At 43.1% G+C, this 26,912-nt stretch overlaps 1 protein-coding gene across 4 annotated transcripts in view; it reads right to left on the bottom strand.

Moving 5' to 3' along the window:
- The window catches only part of chl1a (cell adhesion molecule L1-like a), a 118,945-nt gene that overhangs the window by 48,719 nt on the left and 43,314 nt on the right, over positions 1-26,912 (bottom strand). For all 4 annotated transcript variants that reach the window (XM_029719448.1, XM_029719447.1, XM_029719450.1 and 1 more), the window contains exons 2-10: positions 23,073-23,269; positions 22,064-22,172; positions 21,713-21,900; positions 21,455-21,577; positions 18,700-18,870; positions 15,899-16,010; positions 15,556-15,737; positions 2,735-2,869; positions 2,176-2,316 (exon numbers count right to left, since the gene is read on the bottom strand). In XM_029719448.1, the coding sequence (XP_029575308.1) occupies positions 2,176-2,316; positions 2,735-2,869; positions 15,556-15,737; positions 15,899-16,010; positions 18,700-18,870; positions 21,455-21,577; positions 21,713-21,900; positions 22,064-22,172; positions 23,073-23,154 (1,243 nt within the window). In that variant the 5' untranslated portion in view covers positions 23,155-23,269. The remainder of the gene's footprint in view (positions 1-2,175; positions 2,317-2,734; positions 2,870-15,555; positions 15,738-15,898; positions 16,011-18,699; positions 18,871-21,454; positions 21,578-21,712; positions 21,901-22,063; positions 22,173-23,072; positions 23,270-26,912) is intronic.

Here is a 26,912-nt window from a genome sequence, read left to right as displayed (position 1 = left end):
GTATGGCAATTAAGTCTACCAGCCGTTTGGCAAACGTACTGCAAAATAAGAAATCATGTGACTAAATAAAAATAAAAATTAACTACACTATGAAACAAAGATAAATTATGTAAAGAACAATAGTTAAAAGCTTTGGGGCACCTGAAATGAAATTTTGGGAAAAAAAGCCAACTCGGCTCCTTCATTTATTGAATCAGATGGCTCATTCATCACAAAGCCCACTGATATTGACAACTACTTGAATGACTTTTTCATTGGCAAGATAAGCAAACTTAGGGATGACATGCCAGCAACAAACGCTGACACTACACATCCAAGTATATCGGACCAAATTATGAAAGACAAGAATTGTACTTTTGAATTCCGTAAAGTCAGTGTGGAAGAGGTGAAAAAATTATTGTTGTCTATCAACAATGACAAGCCACCAGGGCTGACAATCTAGATGGAAAATTACTGAGGATTATAGCAGACGATATTGCTACTCCTATTTGCCACATCTTCAATTTAAGTTTAATAGAGAGCGTGTGCCCTCAGGCCTGGAGGGAAGCTAAAGTCATTCTGCTACCCAAGAATAGTAAAGCCCCCTTTACTGGCTCAAATAGCCAACCAATCAGCCTGTTACCAACCCTTAGTAAACTTCTGGGAGAAAAAAAATGTGTTTGACCAGATACAATGCTATTTTACAGTAAACAAATTGATAACAGAATTTCAGCATGCTTATAGGGAAGGACACTCAACACGCACAGCACTTACACATATGACTGATGATTGGCTAAGAGAAATTGATGATAAAATGATTGTGGGTGCTGTCTTGTTAGATTTCAGTGCAGCTTTTGACACTATTGATCATTGTCAGCTGCTTGAAAAACATATGTGTTATGGCTTTACACCCCCTGCTATAATGTGGATAAATAAAGAGTTACTTGTTTAACAGAACACAGAGGGTGTTCTTTAATGGAAGCCTATCAAATATAATCCAGTTAGAATCCGGAATTCCCCAGGGTAGCTTTTTAGGCACCTTGCTTTTTTCAATTTTTACTAATGACATGCCACTGACTTTGAGTAAAGCCAGAGTTTCCATGTATGCGGATGACTCAACACTATACACGTCAGCTACTACAGTGACTGAAATGACTGCAACACTCAACAAAGAGCAGCAGTTAGTTTCAGAGTGGGTGGCAAGGAATAAGTTAGCCCTAAATATTTCTAAAACTAAAACCATTGTATTGGAACAAAACACTAAACCTCAACTAAATATTGTAATAAATAATGTGGAAATTGAGCAAGTTGAGATGACTAAACTGCTTGGAGTAACACTAGACTGTAAACTGTCAAAACATATTGATGCAGTAGTAGCTAAGATGGGGAGAAGTCTGTCTATAATAAAGCAATGCTCTGCCTCCTTAACAACACTATCAACAAGGCAGATCCTACAGGCCCTAGTTTTGTCACACCTTGACTACTGTTCAGTCGTGTGGTCAGGTGCCACAAAAAATAACTTAGGAAAATTGCAATTGACTCAGAACAGGGCAGCACGGCTGGCCCTTGGCTGTACACAGAGAGCTGATATTAATCATATGCATGTCAATCTCTCCTGGCTGAAAGTGGAGGAGAGATTGACTTCATCACTACTTTTATTTATGAGAGGTATTGACATGTTGAATGCACCGAGCTGTCTGTCTAAACTACTGGCACACAGCTCAGACACCCATGCATACCCCACAAGACATGCCACAAGAGGTCTCTTCACAGTCCCCAAGTCCAGAACAGACTATGGGAGGCACACAGTACTACATAGAACTCTATTCCACATCAAGTAACTGACGCAATCAGTAAAATTAGATTTAAAAAACAGATGAAAAAAAACACCTTATGGAACAGCGGAGACTGTGAAACAACAAACATTGGCACAGACACATGCATACACACACACACACACACACACACACACACACACACACACACACGGATTTAGTACTGTAGTTATGTGGTGGAGTAGGGGCCTGAGGGCACACAGTGTGTTGTGAAATCTGTGAATGTATTGTAATGTTTTAAAATTGTATAAACTTCCTTCATTTTGCTGGACCCCAGGAAGAGTAACTGCTGCTTTAGCAGCTAATGGGGATCCATAATAAATACAAATACACACACAGAGTGCTAATGTCCAGTACTGACTTATGATCATGATGTTAGCATTAGCCAGGATGGTGCCATGTCTGTTGGAGACTTCACACTGGTAGACGGCACTGTCCTCAGGCCTGGCCCTGTGCAACACTATGGTGTCATCAAGCACTTGTCTGTTCGATGACGGGCCATCTGAAAGAACCAGAAAGAAATGCTTAAAACCAAACACGAATGCAGATTCTATAGTACTGGTAGTCTTTGTATCTGGCCTGTATATTGCCTGATTATTGATCTTTTATTGTGTTACTATTTTATTTGTATCTATTTGTTAATTTTCTTACTTTTTAACTGCATTGTTGGGAAAGGGCTCATACGTAAGCATTTCACAGTTGTACTCAGCGCATGTGAAAAAAATCTATTTGATTTGATTTATAGGATGCTGAGCAACAACTGGACCAAATGCAAGACAGTGAAATGACTATTGTATTACACAAAACTACAAAGATAATTTTTGTATCTTATATAGTCAAGTGAAGTGGGTGGACTGGGCACTGAAGTAACCGGCAAGGACAGAGGTCAGGGTTCATATGTTAGAGGTCATCTCACTCACCGTCCAGAGGCTGTCCGTTCTTCCTCCATGAGATAACCGGCCGTGGCTTTCCCGAGGCAGAGCACTTGATGTGCACGTCAGAGCCAACAACAGCTAGCTGGCCCTTGGGTGGCTCCGGCTGCCATCTTGGGGGCTCTGTGAGACATACAGTGCATTCGGAAAGTATTCAGACCCCTTGACTTTTTCCACATTTTGCTACATTACAGCCTTATTCTAAAAGGGACAAAAAAAAAATTCACATCAATCTCCACACAATACCCCATAATAACAAAGTGAAAACAAGTTTTTAGAAATGTTTGCAGATTTATACAAAAACAGAAATACCTTATTTATATAATATTACTGACCCTTTGCTATGAGACTCGAAATTGAGCTTGGAGTTGAACTTGGAGTCCGCCTGTGGTAAATTCAATTGATTGGACATGATTTGGAAAGGCACACACCTGTCTATATCAGGTCCCACAGTTTACAGTGCATGTCAGAGCAAAAACCGAGCCATGAGGTCGAAGGAATTGTCCGTACAGCTCCTAGACAAGATTTGTCGAGGCACAGATCTTGGGAAAATGCATGCAGCATTGAAGGTCCCCAAGAACACAGTAGCCTCCATCATTCTTAAATGGAAGAAGTTTGGAATCACCAAGACAATTCCTCGAGCTGGCCACCCGGCCAAACTGAGCAATCGGGGGAGAAGGAACTTGGTCAGGGAGGTGACTGTTACGGAGTCTAGTTGATAGGTAATCAACTAGCCGGACTGTTCCCCGGACTCCGCGCGTAGGGATTTGTACAATGCATGAACAAGGCTATTGAACTAGACATTGGTGTCTGTCTTTATTACTTTATCCAATATATCATACTGAAACATGGTATCAGAAGTGGCTCGAAAACCACACGTTTGTTATTTTTGTAGCTAAGTACAGTATAGGCGCAGTTACGTTCCATATGCGAACACACGCCGATTCCTACTCACAACACTGATCAACTAGTTGTTAGCTGGTTAGCTAGCATCACTACCTACCTCGATGACTGAAGGCAAAGAAATCTCCTATTCCATCGCTATGGCAGCGAACATTCCGCCACCAAATCCCATGGTTCTCACAGGGGACTGGAATACTAATTGGGACAATTTCAGGGATGAATTCGAGGACTATGCGCTGGCGACCGGTCTACATGAGAAACCCAACGAGGTACAAGCGGCAACTCTGAGGAGTTTAATGGGCAGCGAATGCAGGCATATCTACCGGCACAATCTCACCCTCACAGCGTGACAACAGTGTGATGCAACGGCTATATTGGATGCATTGGAGAATTACTTCAAACCCGCCAGAAATGTAATTTACGAGCGGTTCGTTTTCGGAAGCTGCAAACAGGAAGAGGGTGAGTCAGTACACAACTTTGTAACCCGTTTGAGAGAAAAATCCGCCACTTGTGAATACGGGGGATTGAAAGATGAATTGATTCGTGACAAAATAGTACTGGTAATTGCAAATGAGGATACACGCCGGCGTCTACTGAGAGAGAGAGGCTTAACATTAGTAACTGCCATCGAAATGTGCCGCACTGCCGAAGTCACTGACATGAGAATGAGAGCAATGGAAATCGAAACCCCACGCTCCGACGTTGATACTGTTCACGCTGTTGCTAGGCAGACATTCAGGCAAAACCAATCGAGACAGAGTAATTCACCACGAACGGTGAACACAGAGAGCCCAGTAGCATATAAATACTGTGGGAATACGCACACACGTGGCAAAGAGCACTGCCCTGCCTATGGAAAACCATGCAGAGCTTGTGGAACTAATAATCACTTTGCAAAAGTGTGTCTCAAAAGCAAAAGAAGGGTGAGTGAGGGCAAGATTCACTGTGTTGATGATGTCACTCAATGTTCAGAGCTGAACAGTGAAAGTGACATTTACATGCATGAATCCATTGGGGCTGTACACTCAAGAGGGAAGAAATGGTTTGTGACACTACGATTACACAACAAACAACAACAATGTCAACTGGATTCCGGTGCTACATGCAATGTAATGAGCTACAAAGACAAAATCAATCTGGCACCTGACACACATCTATTGCCCAGCGACACTAGACTAAAGCTGTACTCAGGAGAGCTAATGAGCTCTATGGGCACCTTTGAGACCAAATGTGTTATTCGGGGACGCAAACACAAGCTGGAGTTTGAGATTGTGAAAACCAGTCAACATCCTCTCCTCTCAGGCTCTACATGGGAACGCCTGGGACTGATGCAGTTCACTGTACCAAATGACCTGCACGTTGTGGATCATGTCCAGCATGGACCCCTGTCCAAAGAACAACTACTCAGCAGATATGACGATGTATTCAACATGCCCGTTGAATCAGTGCCTGGGGAGGTACACTTTGAAGTGGATGAGAGCATCACTCCAGTCCAGTGTGTTCCTCGCAATGTGCCCATTGCAATGAAAGTGGCTGTGAAGGCCCAGCTGGACAAGTATGAGGCCGATGGCCACATGAAATCTGTGACCGAACCAACTGACTGGATCAGCAATATGGTCATAGTGAAAAAACCAGAGAAGCTGAGGGTCTGCATCGACCCAAAGCATCTGAACCAAGCACTGAAACGATCCCACTACATCATGCCGACACTAGAGGATGTCCTCTACAAGCTTCCCAAGGCCAGGATTTTCACCTTGGTGGATGCCCGAGATGCATTCCTTCAATGCAAGCTGGACGAAGAAAGCAGCTTCATGACTACCTTCTGGACCCCCTGGGGTCGGAAACGCTGGCTCAAGCTCCCGTTTGGTGTCTCAGTGGCACCTGAGATATACCAACGCAAGCAGCACGAGTTACTGGCTGGGCTCAAGGGCATTGAACCCATCGCCGATGATGTCCTGATCGTAGGCTGTGGTGACACAGACGATGAAGCAGAACGCGACCACGATGTGAAGCTCCTAGCACTGATGGAGCGCTGTCGATCAGTTAAGCTTCGTCTTGGCCTGAAGAAGCTACAGTTCAAGGTGAAAGACGTTCACTTCCATGGCCACATTCTTTCAGCAAAAGGCCTGAAGCCGGACCCAGACAAGGTCCGAGCGATCCTCGACATGCCAAACCCATCTGATGCAAAAGGCGTACAGCGTCTCATCGGTTTTGCAAACTATCTTGCAAAGTTCATGCCACACCTATCAGCAGTCTGTGAGCCTCTGCGCCGGTTGCTGGACAAAGAGTGAGAGAATACTGGACCTTTCGAGATGAGATCAGCGTGCAAAATGGCGTCTTGTTCAGAGGTCAGAAGGTCATTATTCCCAAATCACTACGTCCAGAGATGCTTACCCGCATACACTCCAGTCACGTTGGAGGTGACGCATGCTACCGCCAGGCTCGTGAAACATTATACTGGCCAAACATGCAAGCAGAAATTAAAGACTTTGTCAGCAACTGTACCACGTGCAACGAGTACGCTCATGAACAGCAAAAGGAAACCATGATGTCACACGAACTGCCCACAAGGGCCTGGCAAATCGTCAGCATTGACTTATTCAGCCATAGACAAAAGGACTATCTTCTCATTGTTGATCACTACTCTGACTTTTGGGAAATTGAACTGCTCCCTGACTTGTCTGCAGAAACGGTCATAAAGCGCTGCAAGGCGCAGTTTGCCAGGCAAGGTCAGCCTGACAAGGTAATCACGGACAATGGCCCACAATTCACTGCACAGTTCAAGCGTTTCGCCTCAGAATGGGAGTTTGACCACGTGACCTCCTCTCCAAGACACCCAAAAGCAAATGGCAAGGCAGAGTCAGCTGTCAAGATGGCAAAAAACCTGTTAAGCAGGGCCGCGCGCGACAGCAACGACCCATGGAAAGCGATCTTACAGTGGAGGAACACACCCACCGAAAACATGGACAGCAGCCCAGCACAACGCCTTCTGTCCAGACGTCTGAAGACTGCCATCCCCGTAGCTAACAAGCTACTTGAGCCCTGCGTCATGGTTGGCGTCACGGACAAACTGCGTCACAGAAAGCAGCTCGCTAAGTGCTTCTACGACCGGACTGCTCGAGACCTACCAGAGCTGGAGGTGGGTGAAACGATAAGGATGAAACCGCTGCCGGGAGACCACACAGGACTTTGGAGGCTGGGCACGTGCCTACAGAGAGTTGCACCACGCTCTTACCTGGTGGATGTTGGTGGCTCCCTCTATCGTCGCAATCGGGTGGATCTGCGCGTAGCAGAGCAGACAAACCAGAACACGCCATACACTCACCTAGATGAGCTGGATCACAGTCCAGGCCTAAGGGTAAGAGGTGCAGAATTGAGACATGAGCCAATTGAAGGTGAGGCTTCTACCCCACCAAGCTCTCCAGCTCGTGGCCCTAATCCTACCCCTGTCAGAGCCCATACTTACTCACGGGTGGGTCGGCTGTGCAAGCCACCGGACAGGCTTACTCTGTACGCAAGAGACTGTGTTAACTTGTCCTCCGGGATTTTTCCCGTTAGCGGGAAAATGATTTTCCCAAAAACTCCTAGCGACATTAGCATAACGAAATTCAATATATATATTTTTTCAAATATAGGACTGTCTCATATCGTTTTATAGATACACCTCTCTTGAATCGACCCTCGTTGTCCGATTTCAAAAAGGTTTTACAGGAAAAGCACAATATTAGATTATGTTAGAGGAGTACATGGTAAAAGTAGCATCATATGAATTTTCTGACCAGGCACATGCATCACATATAACCAAAAAACAGCTAAATGCAGCACTAACCTTTTACAAACTTCATCAGATGACACACCTAGGACATCATGTTACACACAGCATGCAATCTTTTGTTCAATAAAGGTCATATTTCTATATAAAAACAGCATTTTACATCGGCACCTGACGTTTACTAACTATTTTTTCATAAAATGCGTCCCGGGAAACAGTGCTACAATTTTATAAATTACTATTCGAAAACGATTTTTTTTTTTTATATTGTCAATCTAAGATTTATAGATGAATATCTCTTGAAAACACCCGTCATAACAGATTTTAAATTAACTTTACAGGGTAATCACACTTTGAGATAAAAGGGGATGCGATACCCAGAAAATGAGCTAGAAAGCCTAGCTCGTCGCCATCTTGGAACAATCGCACATCACATCTGATCTTGTATAATATTGCCAATAATCCCTCACCTTTAGTTGTCTTCATCAGAAAGCACTTCCCGGAATCCCAGGTCCACGAAAAATGTATTTTCGGTCGAAAAAGTCCATCCTTTATGTTCCATTAGCTTGCTGTTGTTAGCGCGTCCTAAGGCTGTAACAAAATGTTGATCAGTGCGCGGCACTTGGCTAACGAAAAATGACTATTTTCCCTTCGTTAGGTTCGTTCAAACATGTCAAACGTTGTATAACATTAATCTTCAGGGCCTGTTTCAACAAGAGAGCCAATCAGATTCGAGTGGGACGATTTCATTGTGTTTCAAAACGTTTCCAAAGGTGGGGGCAGACACGGCCGCCGACGTCACAATGCTGATGGCCCTCCTACTGTGACCAATTGCCACATCGTCTCCTGCACTGAGTTTCGACAGCAGAAGCTTCAAAACACTTTGTAAAGACTGGGGACATCTAGTGGATGCACTGGAAAGTGCTCAATTATCATTTTTTCACATTGTGAATTACAGGGAAGGCTGTGAAGTCGAGTCCACAATTCAGAATCCCACTTCCTGGTTCAATCGGTCTCGGGGATTTGACTGCCATACGAGTTCTGTTATACTCACAGACACCATTCAAACAGTTTCAGAAACTTTAGGGTGTTTTCTATCCATCTATCCATCCTATCTATAAAATAAGTATATGCATGTCCTAGCTTCTGAGTTTGATTAGTAGGCCGTTGAAAATGGGAACGAATTTTTTCCAAAATGCGCTGTGGCGCCCCCAGTGGTAGGATATACGCAAGAGGTTAAAAAGAAAGGAAGATGACAACTGAAGTAAAAAGAAAATGTCATGCGTTTTTAATTGTTATGACTTGATTGTTAAGAATTTAATGTTATGCTGTTATGTTTGCACTTTCTATTGAAAAGGATGATGTTACGGAGTCTAGTTGATAGGTAATCGACTAGCCGGACTGTTCCCCGGACTCCGCGCGTAGGGATTTGTACAATGCATGAACAAGGCTATTGAACTAGACATTGGTGTCTGTCTTTATTACTTTATCCAATATATCATACTGAAACAGTGACCAAGAACCCGATGGTCACTCTGAGAGCTTCAAAGTTTCTCTGTGGAGATGGGATACCCTTCCAGAAGGACAACCATCTCTGCAGCACTCCACCAATCAGGCCTTTATGGTACAGTGGCCAGACGGAAGCAACTCCTCAGTAAAAGGCACATGACAGCCCGCATGGAGTTTGCCAAAAGGCACCTAAAGGACACTGACCATGAGAAACAAGATTCTCTGCTCTATTGAAACCAAGATTGAACTCTTTGGCCTAAATGTCAAGGGTCACATCTGGAGGAAACCGGTCACCATCCCTATGGTGAAGCATGGTGGTGGCAGCATGCTGTGGGGATGTTTTTTAGTGGCAGGGACTGGGAAACTAGTCAGAATCGAGGGAAAGATGAACGGAGTAAAGTACAGAGAGATCCTTGATGAAAACCTGCTCCAGAGCACTCAGGACCTCAGACTGGGGCGAAGGTTCACCATCCAACGACCCTGAACACACAGCCAAGACAACGCTTTGGGACAAGTCTCTAAATCAAATCACATTTTATTGGTAAAATGCACATGGTTAGCAGATGTTAATGTGAGTGTAGCGAAATGCTTGTGCTTCTAGTTCCGACAGTGCAGTAATATCTACAAAGTAATCTAACAATTTCACAACAACTACCTTGTACACACACAAGTGTAAAGGTATAAATAAGAATATGTACATATAAATATATGGATGAGCGATGGCCATGCGGCATAGGCAAGATGCAGTAGATGGTATAGAGTACAGTATATACATATGAGATGAGTAATGTAGGGTATGTAATCATTATATAAAGTGGCATTGTTTAAAGTGACTAGTGATACATTTATTACATCCAATTATTAATTACTAAAGTGGCTAGAGATTTGAGTCAGTATGTTAGCAGCAGACACTTAATGTTAGTGATGGCTGTTTAACAGTCTGATGGGGTTATGGTATGGGCAAGCATAAACTACGGACCACAAACAGATAGAAGCTGTTTTTCAGTTTCTCGGTCCCAGCTTTGATGCACCTGTACTGACCTCGCCTTCTGGATGATAGCGGGGTGAACAGGCAGTGGCTCGGGTGGTTGTTTTTCATTGATGATCTTCTTGGCCTTCCTTTGACATCGGGTGATGTAGGTGTCCTGGAGGGCAGGTAGTTTGCCCATGGTGATGCGTTGTGCAGACCTCACTACCCTCTGGAGAGCCTTGCGGTTGTGGGCGGTGCAGTTGCCGTATCAGGCGGTGATACAGCCCGACAGGATGCTCTCGATTGTGCATCTGTAAAAGTTTGTGATTGTTTTCGGTGACAAGCCACATTTCTTGAGCCTCCTGAGGTTGAAGAGGCGCTGTTGCGCCTTCTTCACCATGCTGTCTGTGTGGGTGGACCATTTCAGTTTGTCTGTGATATGTATGCCGAGGAATTTAAAACTTTCCACTTTCTCGATGTGGATAGGGGTGTGCTCCCTCTACTGTTTCCTGAAGTCCGCGATCAACTCCTTTGTTTTGTTGTCGTTGAGTGTGATGTTATTTTCCTAACACCACACTCCGAGGGCCCTCACCTCCTCCCTGTAGGCCGTCTCGTTGTTGTTGGTAATCAAGCCTACCACTGTAGTGTTGTCTGCAAACTTGATGATTGAGTTGGAGGCGTGCATGACCACGCAGTCATGGGTGAACAGGGAGTACAGGAGAGGGCCTAGAACGCACCCTTGTGGGGCCCCAGTGTTGAGGATCAGTGGGGTGGAGATGTTGTTTCCTACCCTCACCACTTGGGGGAGGCCCGTCACAAAGTCCAGGACCCAGTTGCACAGGGCGGGGTCGAGACCCAGGGTCTCGAGCTTAATGACAAGTTTGGAGGGTACTATGGTGTTAAATGCTGAGCTGTAGTCAATGAGCAGCATTCTTCCATAGGTAATCCTCTTGTCCAGATGGGATAGGGCAGTGTGATTGCGATTACGTTGTCTGTGGACCTATTGGGGTGGTAGGCAAATTGGAGTGGGTCTAGGGTATCAGGTAGGGTGGAGGTGATATGATCCTTGACTAGTCTCTCAAAGCACTCCAAGATGACAGATGACAGGGCGATTGTCGTTTAGCTGAGTTACCTTAGCTTTCTTGGGGACAAAAACAATGGTGGCCCTCTTGAAGCAGGACTGGGATAGGGATTGATTGAATATGTCCATAAACACACCAGCCAGCTGGTCTGCGCATGCTCTGAGGACGCGGCTAGGGATGCCGTCTGGGCCAGCAGCCTTGCGAGGGTTAACACGTTTAAATGTTTTACTCACGTTGGCCATGGTGAAGGAGAGCCCACAAGATTTGGTGTCAGTGGCACTGTACTGTCCTCAAAGCGAGCAATGAAGTTGTTTAATTTGTCTGGGAGCAAGATGTCAGTGTCTGCGACGGGGCTGGTTTTCTTTTTGTAATCCGTGATTGAATGTAGACCCTGCCACATACGTCTTGTGTTTGAGCAGTTGAATTGCGAATCTACTTTGTCTCTATACTGACGCTGAGCTTGTTTGATTGCCTTGCAGAGGGAATAGCTACACTGTTTGTATTCGGTCATGTTTCTGGTCACCTTGCTATGATTAAAAGCAGTGGTTCGTGCTTTCAGTTTTGCACGAATGCTGCCATCAATCCACGGTTTCTGGTTAGGAAAGGTTTTAATAGTCACCATGGGTACAACATCTCCGATGCACTTGCTAATAAACTCGCTCACCGAGTCAGCGTATACACCAATGTTGTTGTCTGAGGCTATCCGGAACATATCCCAGTCCACGTGATCGAAGCAATCTTGAAGCGTGGAATCCGATTGGTTGGACCAGCGTTGAACAGACCTGAGCACGGGCGTTTCCTGTTTTAGTTTCTGTCTATAGTCTGGGAGCAACAAAATGGAGTGGTGGTCAGAGTGGTGGAGGGCTTTGTATGCGTTGTGGAAGTTAGAGTAGCAATGATCCAGAATGCTGCCAGCTCGAGTCGCGCATTTGATATGCTGACAAAATGTAGGGAGCCTTGTTTTCAGATTAGCTTTGTTAAAATCCCCAGCTACAATAAATGCAGCCTCAGGATATATGGTTTCCAGTTTACATAGAGTCCAGCGAAGTTCTTTCAGGGCCGTCGAGGTATCTGCTTGGGGGGATATACCGGCTGTGATTATAATCTAAGAGAATTCTCTTGGCAGATAATGTGGTTGGCATTTGATTGTAAGGAATTCTATGTCAGGTGAACAAAAGGACTTGAGTTCCTGTTTGTTGTTATGATTACACGACGAGTCGTTAATCATAAGGCATACACCCCCGCCCTTCTTCTTACCAGAGAGATGTTTGTTTCTGTCGGCGTGAAGCTTGAAGAAACCGGATGGCTGTACCGACTCTGATAACATATATCCAGAGAGCCATGTTTCCCTGAAACAGAGAATGTTACAATCTCTGATGTCTCTCTGGGAGGCAACTCTTGCTCGAATTTCGTCTACCTTGTTGTCAAGAGACTGGACATTGGCGAGTAGTATACTTGGGAGCGGTGAGCGATGTGCCCGTCTACGGAGCCTGAACAAAAGACCGCTCCGTCTGTCCCTTCTGTGGCGCCGTTGTTTTGGGTCGCCTACTGGGATCAGATCCATTGTCCTGGGTGGTGGTCCGAACAGAGGATCCACTTCGGGAAAGTCGTATTCCTGGTCGCAATGTTGGTAAGTTGACGTTGCTCTTATATACAATAGTTCTTCCCGGCTGTATGTAATACTTAAGATTTCCTGGGGTAACAATGTAAGAAATAATACAATAAAAAAAACAAAATACTGCATAGTTTCCTAAGAACGCGAAGCGAGGCAACATCTTGCTAACTCTACTATAGAGGGTAGTGCGTACGGCCCAGTACATCACAGGGGCCAAGCTTCCTACCATCCAGGACCTCTATCCCAGGCGATGTCAGAGGAAGGACCTAAAAATTGTCAAAGACTCCAGCCACCCTAATCATAGACTGCTCTCTCTGCTACTGCATGGAAAGTGGTACCGGAGCACCAAGTCTAGGTCCAAGAGGCTCCTAAATAGCTTCTACCCCCAAGCTATAAGACCCCTGAACAACTAATCAAATGGCTACACATATCATTTGCATTGCCCCCCCCCCCCCCACCCTCTGGGACGCTGCTGCGACTCTCTGTTATTATCTATGCATAGTCACTTTAATAACTCTACCTACATGTACAGTTGAAGTCGAAAGTTTACATACAGCTTAGCCAAACACATTTAAACTCATTTTTTCACAATTCCTGAAATGTAATCCTAGTAAAAATTCCCTGTCTTAGGTCAGTTAGGATCACCACTTTATTTTAAGAATGTGAAATGTCATAATAATAGTAGAGAGAATTATTTATTTCAGCTTTTATTTCTTTCATCACAATCCCAGTGGCTAAGAGGTTTACATCCACTCAATTAGTATTTGGTAGCATTGCCTTTAAATTGTTTCACTTGGGTCAAACTTTTCGGGTAGCCTTCCACAACCTTCCCCCAATAAGTTGGGTGAATTTTGGCCTCACGGCTTCATGGTTGGGATGGTGTTCTTCGGCTTGCAAGCCTCCCATTTTTCCTCCAAACATAACAATGGTCATTATGGCCAAACAGTTCTATTTTTGTTTCATCAGACCAGAGGACATTTCTCCAAAAAGTGCGAACTTTGTCCCCATGTGCAGTTGGAGAAGTGGCTTCTTCCTTGCTGAACGGCCTTTCAGGTTATGTCGATATAGGACTCGTTTTACTGTGGATATAGATATTTTTGTACCTGTTTCCTCCAGCATCTTCACAAGGTCATTTGCTGTTGTTCTGGGATCGATTTGCACTTTTCGCACCAAAGTACGTTCATCTCTAGGAGACAGAACGCGTCTCCTTCTTGAGCGGTATGACGGCTGCGTGGTCCCATGGTGTTTATACTTGCATACTATTGTTTGTACAGATGAATGCCGTACCTTCAGGCATTTGGAAATTGCTCCCAAGGATGAACCAGACTTGTGGAGGTCTAAAAAAAGGTATTGGCTGATTTCTTTTGATTTGCCCATGATGTCAAGCAGAGGCACTGAGTTTGAAGGTAGGCCTTGAAATACATCCACAGGTACACCTCCAATTGCCTGAAATTATGTCAATTAGCCTATCAGAAGCATCTAAAGCCATCACATAATTTTCTGAAATTTTCCAAGCTGTTTAAAGGCACAGTCAACTTAGTGTATGTAAACTTCTGACCCACTTGAAGTGTGATACAGTTAGGTATAGGTTAAATAATCTGTCTACAAACAATTGTTGGAAAAATTACTTGTGTCATGTACAAAGTAGATGTCCTAACCGACTTGCCAAAACTATAGTTCATTAACAAGAAATTTGTGGAATGGTTGAAAAACGAGTTTTAATGACTCTAACCTAAGTGTAAATAAACTACAACTGTACATATTACCTCAATTACCTCGTCAACGGTGCACCTGCACATTGACATTGACTCTGTACCGGTATGCCCTGTATATAGTCCCAATATTGTTATTTACTGCTGCTCTTTAATTATTTGTTATTCTTATCTCTTACTTTTTTTTGTTGTATTTTCTTAAAACTGCATTGTTGTTTAAGGGCTTGTAAGTAAGCATTTCACTGTAAGGCCTACACCTGTTGTATATTCGGAGCATGTCAAAAACAACATTTGATTTGATGTCCTTGAGTGGCCCAGCCAGAGCCCGGACTTGAACCCCATCAATCATCTCTGGAAAGACCTGAAAATAGCTGTACAGCTACACTCCCCATCCAACCTGACAGAGATTGAGAGTATCTGCAGAAAAGAATGTGAGAAACTCCCCAAATACAGATGTGTCAAGCTTGTAGCATCATACCCGAGAAGACTCGAGGCTGTAATCGCTGCCAAAGGTGTTTCAACAAAGTACTGAGTAAAGGGTCGGAATACTTACATAAATGTGATATCATTTTTGTTTGTTTTGTCTTATACATTTGCAGAAATGTCTAAAATCCTGTTTTTCTTTGTCATTATGAGGTATTGTGTGTATATTGATGAGGGGGAAAAAACTATTTAATCCATTTTAGAATAAGGCTGTAATGAAACAAAATGTGGAAAAAGTTAAGGGCTCTAAATACTTTCCGAATGCACTGTAAAGAGAGTCTTTGTCAGTCTAGGGTTGATCTGACCCATGCCAGATCTTACAACGCCAGGATTGGTATTTTTTATTTATCAGCTAACCAAACCATATTTTATAGCAATCTGGTGCCTGGCGGCACAGTCGATGACGTGGCATGCAACCATTGGTTGATTCATCTAACGTCTGAGCAGGGGAGCACAACCTATGTAATGGCAACCATAATCCTTTGTATCTAACAAAGACGGTCGCCTGGAGATTTGTCCATCATTGTAAAGACGATAAATGACCTCTTCTAGAATGCTTTAGGTTCTAATAAGAAATCAATGCTTTGACAATGTAGCTGCTGTAAGTGAACGCACCACAAGAGAGGTCTTAAAAAGGTATTAAAAACTGTTAAACGTACACTGTATAACGAAGGGCGTAGGCTTCACTTGGACATTGTAGAGGGGACAACAAACTTTTTTGCGGGGGACACACTGAAAGTATAACCTGCCTCAGTCTACTCACCCTCCACCATGACGTTGAAGTAGTGGACTGTGTCTCCGACAGAGTTCCTCGCCTCACAAATGTACTTCCCATCATCCTCCTCTTCAATGTTATATATGGTTAATCGTTTCCCATAGTTTTTTATATTTGCCCGTTTCGGTAGCTTCTCTCTCCTTCTTGTCCATTTGATCACAGGAGTTGGACTGAGTAACAAGATGAGAGAAAACGAGATATGATTAGTGAAAAAGGATACACACATTCTATAAAATTTAATAATACAACATGTTCAATGCAGATCCAGTCACTGAAGTTATGAATAAATATTCTGTAATACTAAATTGAGAAATGATTAGACTCCACTTACAATCCCTCTGCTATACACTCTAGCACCAGCTCCTCTCCTTTCACCAGCCATACCTCTGACTGAACACCAGCGGGTACCAGAAGGCTCGGTCTTCTCTCTGGAATGGCATAGGCTTCCATGGGCAGAAAAGGACAGGCATAAGATGTATAGTAGGTATATTTCTGAAACCCTAGGAGCAACTGCAGTAGGTGTTTGTCCACACTTGAGTCTTTTGGTACACTCTCCTAGAATATGTACAGTACCAGTCAAAAGCTTGGACACACTTACTCATTCAAGGGTTTTTCATAATATTGTACTATTTTCTACATTGTAGAATAATAGTGAAGACATCAAAACTATGAAATAACACATATGGAATCATGTAGTAATCAAAAAAGGGTTAAACAAATGAAAATATATTTTATTCTTCAAAGTAGCCACCCTTTGCCTTGATGACACCTTTGCACACTCTCGGCATTCTCTTAACCAGCTTCATGAGGAATGCTTTTCAAACAGTCTTGATGGAGTTCCCACATATGCTGAGCACTTGTTTGCTGCTTTTCCTTCACTCGGCTATGAAAAGCCAACTGACATTTACTCCTGAAGTGCTGACCTGTTGCACCCTCTACAACCACTGTGATTATTATTATTTGACCCTACTGGTCATCTATGAACGTTTGAACATCTTGGCCATGTACTGTTATAATCTCCACCCGGCACAGCCAGAAGAGGACTGGCCACCCCTCATAGCCTGGTTCCTCTCTAGGTTTCTTCCTAGGTTCCTGCCTTTCTAGGGAGTTTTTCCAGGCCACTGTGCTTCTACATCTGCATTACTTGCTGTTTGGGGATTTAGGCTGGGTTTCTGTATAGTACTTTGTGACATCGGCTGATATAAAAAGGGCTTTAGAAATACATTTGATTGATTGATTGATTGATTGATTGACTCTGCAGTCCAACTCATCCTAAACCATCTCAATTGGTTTGAGGTCAGGGGATTGCGTAGGCCACATCATCTGATGCAGCACTCCATCACTCTCCTTGGTCAAATAGCCCTTACATAGCCTGGAGGTGTGTTTTGAGTCATAGTCCCACTAAGCCCAAACCAGATGGGATGAAGTATCACTGCAGAATGCTGTGGTAGCCATGCTGGTTAAGTGTGCCTTGAATTCTAAATAAATCTCAGATAGTATCACCAGCAAAGCACCCCCACACCATCACACCTCCTCTTCCATGCTTCAAGGTGGGAACCACACATACGGAGATCATCCATTCACCTACTCTGCATCTCACAAAGACACAGCGGTTGGAAGCAAAAATCTCAAATTTGGACTCATCAGATTTCCACCGGTCTAATGCCCATTGCTCGTGTTTCTTGTAAGAAGCAAGTCTCTTCTTCTTATTGGTGTCCTTTAGTAGTGTTTTCTTTGTAGCAATTCGACCATGAAGGCCTGATTCACACAGTCTCCTTGAACTATATGAAGCATTTATTTGGGTGGCAGATAACTCTAATGAACTTGTCCTCTGCAGCAGAAGTAACTCTGGGTCTTCCTTTCCTATGGCTGGTTTCATCATAGCACTTGATGGTTTTTGCGACTGCACTTCAAGAAACATTCAAAATTATTGAAATGTTCTGGATTGACTGACCTTCATGTCTTAAAGTAATGATGGACTGTCATTTCTCTTTGCTTATTTGAGCTATTCTTGCCATAATATGGACTTGGTCATTTACCAAATAGGACTACTTCTGTATACCACCCCTACCTTGTCACAACACAACTGATTGGTTCAAATGCATTAATAAGGAAAGACATTCCACAAATTAACTTTTAACAAGCCACACCTGTTAATTGTATTGCATTCCAGGTGACTATCTCATGAAGCTGGTTGAGAGAATGCCAAGAGTGTGCAAAGCTGTCATCAAGGCAAAGGATGGCTACTTTGAAGAATTTCAAATATAAAATATATTTTTATTTGCTTAACATTTTTGGGGTTAGTACATGATTTCATATGTGTTATCTCATAGTTTTGATTTCTTCACTATTTTTCAACAATGTAGAAAATAGTAAAAATAAAGAAAAACCCCTGCAATGAAACTTTTGACTGGTACTGTATATATTTTTTTCACCCAGATAAAAATTGCATAGATGAATCTCATTCAACGTGTGCATATTAAACATGTATTGACTTTTCCTGTAAGTTTGAGCCTTTAGTCAGTCAAATACTATGAACTGTAATGGGATATTATCATTCATGTTAAAGTCAAATATAATGTTAAAGCAACTCCCCACTGCTGTCACTGTCATCTAGCTCACCAGCAGGTTTTACTGAAATGTAAACAAAATATGAAGACCCACCTTGATCCAATGGAGCCATGTCTATTGCTCTGATCTGAAGTACATGCCTGCAATTTTTTTCACCTGCACACTTTGCACTTATACTTTTGTAAAATAAAACCATATATAATGTTGATAGACTTTTGCATCCGACAATTGTCTTTGACACGTGTGGGGACAGCACTCCTCCCTCTCCTTACAGCATCACTGCATCTAGTGTCGTGAACATGCCCTTTCAACTCCTACTCAACATGTAGGGCAGGGTTCTCAACCTGGGAGTGGTATGTTGCTGACCGGTCTTACAGATACCTATTTAATCCGTTTTTTCAAGTGCTACTTGTAATGTAAGTGTATCGGAGCCTTAATGTTGCACTTAGAATATGAGGATTTCCTCTTGGTCTAATGTTTAGAGGAAGGACTATAGCTTGCCAGTCCCTGGTATAAAACAGTTGAGAAACATTGATGTAGGGCATCACACTGTCAACCTACAGCTCTTGACGACCACCGACATGGCTGTCTTCTGAACGATGGTCCGTATGGCGGAGAATGCGGCGAAGCAGCAGTAGTCTCTCCGGCTATCCTTCTCCAGGGCGTTGGAGAAGTATAGGTTGCCGTCATGGCCCATGGACACCCTCTCATCCTGTTCAATATGTTGGAGACCTGGAGGAAACAATAGATCGTTTTCATTAGGAGACAATGGAAAACGTTTTGCAACAGAAAGCGACAATTTGTGTTTAATATTGAACAAGGCGAAAATGTGTGTTTCTTATTGGAAGTGTAAAGGAAGAACTGGGGTCACATGACATGACTGACCATACTGTGGCTTTAAATATGGTTGGATAGCAATTAGGTAAGAGTGGGGTTATAGAAGTAGGGTTGGTCTGTCCATTCATAGTTTTAGACATAGACTTGAATGGGAAAAATTCAAGCAAGGGGGAGGCCGATGACATCAAAGGGCACCATCAGACCAACTCCTTGAATGGCCTACTCCATAAAGTTTGCAAAAACACTATTATGCTGAAAACATATTTTTTTATGTGTGATGATTACTTTATTTATATGTGGGATATTGTTTTCAACAAGTTCAAAAATAGCTGGAGTGCATCTTTAAAGCTACAAACACCAAACCAATGTTGACATGTTCAGACTTAAATTGCTGATACTAAACTCAGCAAAAAAAGAAACGTCCTCTCTGTCAACTACATTTATTTTCAGCAAACTTTACGTGTAAATATTTGTATGAAGATAACAAGATTCAACAACTGAGACATAAACTAAACAAGTTCCACAGACATGTGACTAACTGAAATGGAATAATGTGTCCCTGAACAAACGGGGGTCAAAATCGAAAGTAACAGTCAGTATCTGGTGTGGCCACCAGCTGCATTAAGTAGTGCAGTGCATCTCCTCTTCATGGACTGCACCAGATTTGCCAGTTCTTGCTGTGAGATGTTACCCCACTCTTCCACCAAGGCACCTGCAAGTTCCCGGACATTTCTTGGGGGAATGGCCCTAGCCCTCACCCTCCGATTCAACAGGATCTTTTTGCCAGTCCTGTCTGGTCAAGCGATGGTGGGTTTGTGCCCATAGGCAACGTTGTTGCCGGTGATGTCTGGTGAGGACCTGCCTTACAACAGGCCTACAAGCCCTCAGTCCAGCCTCTCTCAGCCTGTTGCGGACAGTCTGAGCACTGATGGAGGGATTGTGCATTCCTGGTGTAACTCGGTCAGTTGTTGTTGCCATCCTGTACCTGTCCCACAGGTGTGATGTTCGGATGTACCGATCCAGTGCAGGTGTTGTTACACGTCCCCTGCCACTGGGAGGACGATCAGCTGTCCGTCCTGTCTCCCTGTAGCGCTGTCTTAGGCCTCTCACAGTACGGACATTGCAATTTATTGCCCTGGCCACATCTGCAGTCCTCATGCCTCCTTGCAGCATGCCTAAGGCACGTTCACACAGATGAGCAGGGACCCTGGGCATCTTTCTTTTGGTGTTTTTCAGAGTCAGTAGAAAGGCCTCTTTAGTGTTCTAAGTTTTCATGACTGTGACCTTAATTGCCTACCATCTGTAAGCTGTTAGTGTCTTAAAGACCATTCCACAGGTGCATGTTCATTAATTGGTTATGGTCATTGTCAAGCATGTGTCAAAACCCTTTACAATGAAGATCTGTGAAGTTATTTGGATTTTTACGAATTATCTTTGAAAGACAGTGTCCTGAAAAAGGGACGTTTCTTTTTTTGCTGAGTTTATGTGCCGTTTAAACTATAACCATTTAATATGTGCATAAAAGCTCCATAGGCTTCAATAGGAAATAGTGACTAGCTAGCTAGCTTTCTACTAGCCAAGTCCTGGACCAGAGCTGGCCCAAAACTAGTGTGGACAAGAACTAGACCAATACTAGTGCAGCCCAGATCTGAACTAACTGTGGTCTAGCTCTGATCCGTACTAGCTCTGGTCCAGCTCTAGGCCAGGACGTAGCTAGTAGCTAGCTAGCTCTGGTCCAGCACTGATCCAGGGCGTAACTAGCACCTAGCTAGCTCTGGTCCCCGCACTAACTAGCTCTGGTCAATGCTCTGGTCCAGGGCGTAGCTAGTATCATTGGTCTAGCTCTGGTCCACATTAACTAGCTCTGGTACAGACTGACTCAACTTAGATTTTCTTCAGGAAATTTCATTTTCTAGTTGCTAGTTTAGAATTCTTATTTAATTTCTTATTTTTATTTGGACCACTTTATGAGAAGCTGCTCTCAGCTCTAAAAAACAAGCACTTCTATTTGAGTTCCTTGCCGAATTGAAAAGTGTGTGATTTGGCTAGATGGGACTAGAACGGCTGAGAGCCTAAGCATATGGCCTTATCACCATTGAGACACTACTTCATACAGTGCTGTGATGTCATTAGACCATAGACTCTCTTTTGGCTATGGTGAGAAAAAGGTGACAAAATGTCCAAATGTAAAGGGAACTATGTTGAGCGGCCCTAATTCTTCTTGTGTAATAACAAAAAAAGCTCATTCAAATTACTATGCCAATTTAAAACAACTACTCAATTACTACATAAGAACATCTCAATACTATTTTGTGACTTGAGTAATAACAATATTACAACAGAGGTATAAGAGCAACCTAATGTAAAGTGTTACTGTATTCTATTTCAATTGAAATGTGTACAAATTGACATTTTTCCTTCTAAACTAGTTTCAGTTGGATGGTGCTGTAAAGATTGAACTAGTGGTCTATTTTCTCACCAATAGTCATCCAGTAGATCTTTCGTGGAGGGATCCCCTGTGGTGGATTGCATTCCAGAATCACAGGCTGGCCCTCTTTAACAACGATTGGGGCAATCTTCTCTTTGGGGAACTTTGGGGTACCTGTGCAATGGTTAGGCATGTTTTACTCATGTCAACACCTTTAGATAGGATTCAAAATGTAACACACACAGTCTAGCTGTAAGATGCAAAACGGTTCACTATGCCAGGTTCTTACAACATGAGAGTGGCACTCACTTGGTACAATGAGTTCAATTTCCTCTGATACTGCTGTTCCCAGATTGTTTGAAGCGTAGCACTGATACTTCCCCTGGAACTGCGCAAGGAGCCCGCTATGAATCACAAAACTCCCATTGTTTCTCTCTTTTTTGACCCCCAAGTCGTAGAGGGGATCTATGGCCTGGCCATCTTTTGTCCATCTGTATCTGTTGGGGCAATGAAGCATTGTATAATGCTTGGTTACAGTTATGATATTTAGCTAGAGATGCAACAATAAGCATTGTATTAATGCTGATAGTGTGAACAATCCATAAGCATAAGGGCAAAAAACAGGGAGATTCTAGGACGAATCGCAGTCATCTCACTCACACTGGTTGTGGGTTGCCTTTGGCTTCACATCTCATGGAAAAACTGCCTTCAAAGGGTAAGGCAATGACAGGGCCAGCGGTCTGCACTGTTATGGTCGGTAGCTGCTCCACTGCGGGATGAAAAGATACACATCATACATTCATACCTCCATATCGCTTTCATCAAACTAACACTTTAACAACTTGACTACCATTATGGGGTTTGGTCATGTTTTGTGCAATGTACAGCAGGAAATGTATAATTTGTGCTTGTTGGAAGATTAATATTGAGAAACTAGCTCTATTTGCCCACATGTCTGAGCTAATAATGAACTGCAGTGCAGACAGCGATTAAACCAACAAGACATACCAATCTTGCACCACATGTTACACATGCCTGGAGTAAATTAATTTAGTTAGCCAGTCCATTTCTCTGACAGCTGGACCATATACTCTCTCTTCACTGCCCATTATGGGCATAGGCTGTGTCTAAAACATTCCCCTATAGACTATGAAATATACTGAATGTACAAAAGACTATGAACATGTTCTTTCCATGACATAGGCTGACCAGGTGAATCCTGGTAAAAGCTATAATCCCTTAATGATTTCACTTGTTAAATCCACTTCATTCAGTGTAGATGAAGGGAAGGAGACAGGTTGAAGAAAGATTTTTAAGCCTTTAGTCAATTTAGACATGGATTGTGTATGTGTGCCATTCATAGGGGAAATGGGCAAGACAAAATATTGAAGTGCCTTTGGGGTATGGTAGTAGGTGCCAGGTGCACCGGTTTGTGCCAAGAACTGCAATGCTGCTGGGTTTTCACAGTCAACAGTTTCCTTTGTGTATCAAGAATGGTCCACCACCCAAAGGACATCCAGCCAACTTGACACAGCTGCATCCCTGTGGAACACTTTTGACACCTTGTAGAGTCCATGCGCTGACTAATTGAGGCTGTTCTGAGAGCAAAAGGGCGGGGTGTTCTTAACGTTTTGTACACTCAGTGTAGGTTGCCCATACTGCACTTTACCTTCCAGGGGGATATCAAGTCCTCTGGCCCTGGAGGTCAAGGCCAAGAGGAAAGCAAGGCCCAAGCTCCACAGCGACCTCATCACCCCACCGCCGTTGAGCAGAGACTGTTCAGGAGAGCAGGCGACACTACTGACACCACCACGGCTTTGGCCCACTAGATCAGCGGATATCTGTCAACACTTAGAGGGATAGGACCTAGATGTGCAGAGACACAGGGAAATATAAAAACTGTCAGTAACCCAGTGGTGTGTACTCATGGAGGCAAGGGAAGTCATTTTCCTTCAATTTGCAAGAGGCTGAATGTATCTCACTGGAGAAAGAATCTGAGCGAGCAAAACAGCGGCTGTCTTTTTCAGTATGTGTATCCCATCTATCTGATGCTGTCTGGTAAAATGAGAATGACATTGTTGCCCCATTGAACACAACGGAAGCCAGCCAGCATTTAGCCTCCCTTGATAATAAAAAATGAAATAATAATAATAATAGGCAATCAGCATTGCGCTAAACTGAGTGAGCTCAACTGTGAATTATCCTGACGCACCAAAATAAAACTGGAAATGGAAGCGAGTTTGGACTTGTCTTCACACCAATCATATCACATCAAAAGTAGAACGTAATTTACAGAAAAACGTACATTTTTACTAGAGGTCAACCGATTATGATTTTTCAACGCCGATACCGATTATTGGAGGGCCAAAAAACCCGATGCCGATTAATCGGCCAATTTTTATATATATATTTATAATAATGACAATTACAACAATACTGAATGAACACTTATTTTAACTTAATATAATACATCAATAAAATCAATTTAGTCTCAAATAAATAATGAAACATGTTCAATTTGGTTTAAATAATGCAAAAACAAAGTGTTTGAGAAGAAAGTAAAAGTGCAATATGTGCCATGTAAAAAAGGTAACGTTTAAGTTCCATGCTCAGAACATGAGAACATATGAAAGCTAGTGGTTCCTTTTAACATGAGTCTTCAATATTCCCAGGTAAGAAGTTTTAGGTTGTAGTTATTATAGGACTATTTCTCTCTATATCATTTGTATTTCATATACCTTTAACTATTGGATGTTCTAATAGGTACTTTAGTATTGCCAGCCTAATCTCGGGAATTGATAGTGCTTGAAGCACAGCGAAGAGCTGCTGGCAAATCACGAAAGTGCTGTTTGAATGAATGCTTATGAGCCTGCTGCTGCCTACCACCGCTCAGTCAGACTGCTCTATCAAATCATAGACTTAATTATAATAACACACAGAAATACGAGCCTTAGGTCATTAATATGGTCAAATCCAGAAACTATCATTTCGAAAACAAAACGATTATTCTTTCAGTGAAATACGGAACTGTTCCGTATTTTATCTAATGGGTGGCATCCCTAATTGTAAATATTGCTGTTACATTGCTCAACCTTGAATGTTAACTCATAATTATGTAAAATTCTGGCAAATTAATTACAGTCTTTGTTAGGAAGAATTGGTCTTCACACAGTTGGCAATGAGCCAGGTGGCCCAAACTGCTGCATATACCCTGACTCTGCTTGCACAGAACGCAAGAAAAGTGACACAATTTCCCTAGTTAAAAGAAATTCATGTTAGCAGGCAATGGAAGTTCAATATGTAGCTAGATGTAGTAGGCTGTTGTTAACTAGCTGGCCTGGCGCACCATTGGTCATGAAAGGAAGTTAGGCTATTGAGCAAGCATTTTTGCCAGGTAGCCTAGGACAACAAAAAATAAAAGCATGTACTGTATCACAGAGCCATAGACCGTTTCGGCAACATAAACAGCATCCCTATACTGACTTTTAGTGGAGAAAAGTAAATCTTGAATTGCCCAAGGGACAATTTGCTTTGCCTATACAAATCAGTAAATAAATGGAAGCGGAGCAGTTAAATTGCCTATATGTACTAGTAAAATGATATATAAAATGCATTGGGTACAGTTTGATAGACTACCCCTCAGACAGTCTAAAATAATCTAAATACAACTGGCAGCACCATTGCCCAAGCAAATACTTAAACAACCCGGCTAGGCAATCACCATGTCTTTCCTTACTCCAATCCAAGTATTGAAAGACAGTTAAACTCTCTTCTGAATAACAGTAATGTCCCATATCACACATCCTCTCTCAACGGGTGTAATTCATTGGTACATCATTGTTGTAAAACATGCCAGTGGTTTGGGATTACCCTTGTTTAGATTAGACGAGGTACGATCACGAATATCCTACCAACGGAACATCAAAAACTGTAATATCTTATGTTTCACGGAATCGTGGCTAAATGATGACATAGATATTCAGCTAGAGGGATATACGCTGCACGGCAAGATAGAACAGCACACTCCGGTAAGACGAGGGGGGGCGGACTGTGCATATTTGTAAACAACAGCTGGTGCACGATATCTAAGGAAGTCTCTAGATTTTGCTCGCCTGAAGTAGAGTATCTTGTGATAAAATGCAGACCACAGTATTTGCCTAGAGAGTTTTCAGCTATACATTTCGTCGCTGTTTATTTACCACCACAGACGGATGCTGACACTAAGACCGCACTCAGTCAGCTGTATAAGGAAATAAGCAACCATGAAACCGCTGATCCAGAGGCGGCGCTCCAAGTGGCCGGAGACTTTAATGCAGGGAAACTTAAATCAGTTCTACATAATTTCTATCAACATGTTAAATGTGCAACCAGAGAGAAAACAATTCTAGATCACCTGTACTCCACACACAGCTCTCCCTCGCCCTCAATTTGGTAAATCCGACCACAATTCTATCCTCCTCATTCCTGCTTACACGTAAAAATTAAAGCAGGAAGCACCAATGACTCGGTCTATAAAAAAAAGTGGTCAGGTGAAGCAGATGCTAAACTACAGGACTGTTTTGCTATCACAGACTGGAACATGTTCCGGCATTCTTCCGATGACATTGAGGAGTACACCACATCAGTCACTGGCTTTATCAATAAGTGCATCAGTCACTGGTTTTATCAATCAGCGCATCGAGGACTTCGTCCCCACAGTGACTGTACGTACATACCCCAACCAGAAGCCATGGATTACTGGCAACATTCACACTGAGTTAAAGGGTAGAGCTCCCGCTTTCAAGGTGTGGGACTCTAACCCGGAAGCTTATGAGAAATCCTGCTATGCCCTCCGACGAACCATCAAACAGGCAAAGCGTCAATACAGGGCTAAGATTGAATCGTACTACACCGGCTCCAACGCTCGTCTTATGTGGCAAGGCTTGCAAACTATTACAGACCACAAAGGGAAGCACAGCCACAAGCTGTCCAGTGACACAAGCCTACCAGACGAGCTAAATAACTTCTATGCTCACTTCGAGGCAAGCAACACTTAGGCGGCTTGCATGAGAGCATCAGCTGTTCCGGACAACTGTGTGATCATGCTCTACGTAGCCGACGTAAGTAAGACCTTTAAAACAGGTCAACATTCACAAGGCTGTGGGGCCAGACGGATTACCAGGACGTGTGCTCTGGGCATGTGCTGACCAACTGGCAGGTGTCTTCACTGACATTTTCAACATGTCCCTGATTGAGTCTGTAATACCAACATGTTTCAAGCAGACCACCATAGTCCCTGAAGGCAACCTGCCTAAATGACAACAGACCTGTAGCACTCACATCTGTACCCATGAAGTGCTTTGAAAGGCTGGTAATGGCTCACATCAACACCATTATCACAGAAACCCTAGACCCACTCCAATTATCATTCTGCCCAAACAGATCCACAGATGATGCAATCTCCATTGCACTCCACACTGCCCTCCTTTTCCATCTGGACAAAAGGAACATCTACGTGAGAATGCTATTC

This window comes from Salmo trutta, chromosome 28 (assembly GCF_901001165.1).
Source record: "Salmo trutta chromosome 28, fSalTru1.1, whole genome shotgun sequence".
Lineage (NCBI taxonomy): Eukaryota > Metazoa > Chordata > Actinopteri > Salmoniformes > Salmonidae > Salmo > Salmo trutta.
Note: the sequence above shows the minus strand (reverse complement) of the source record. Positions and strands in the feature narration are given on the sequence as shown.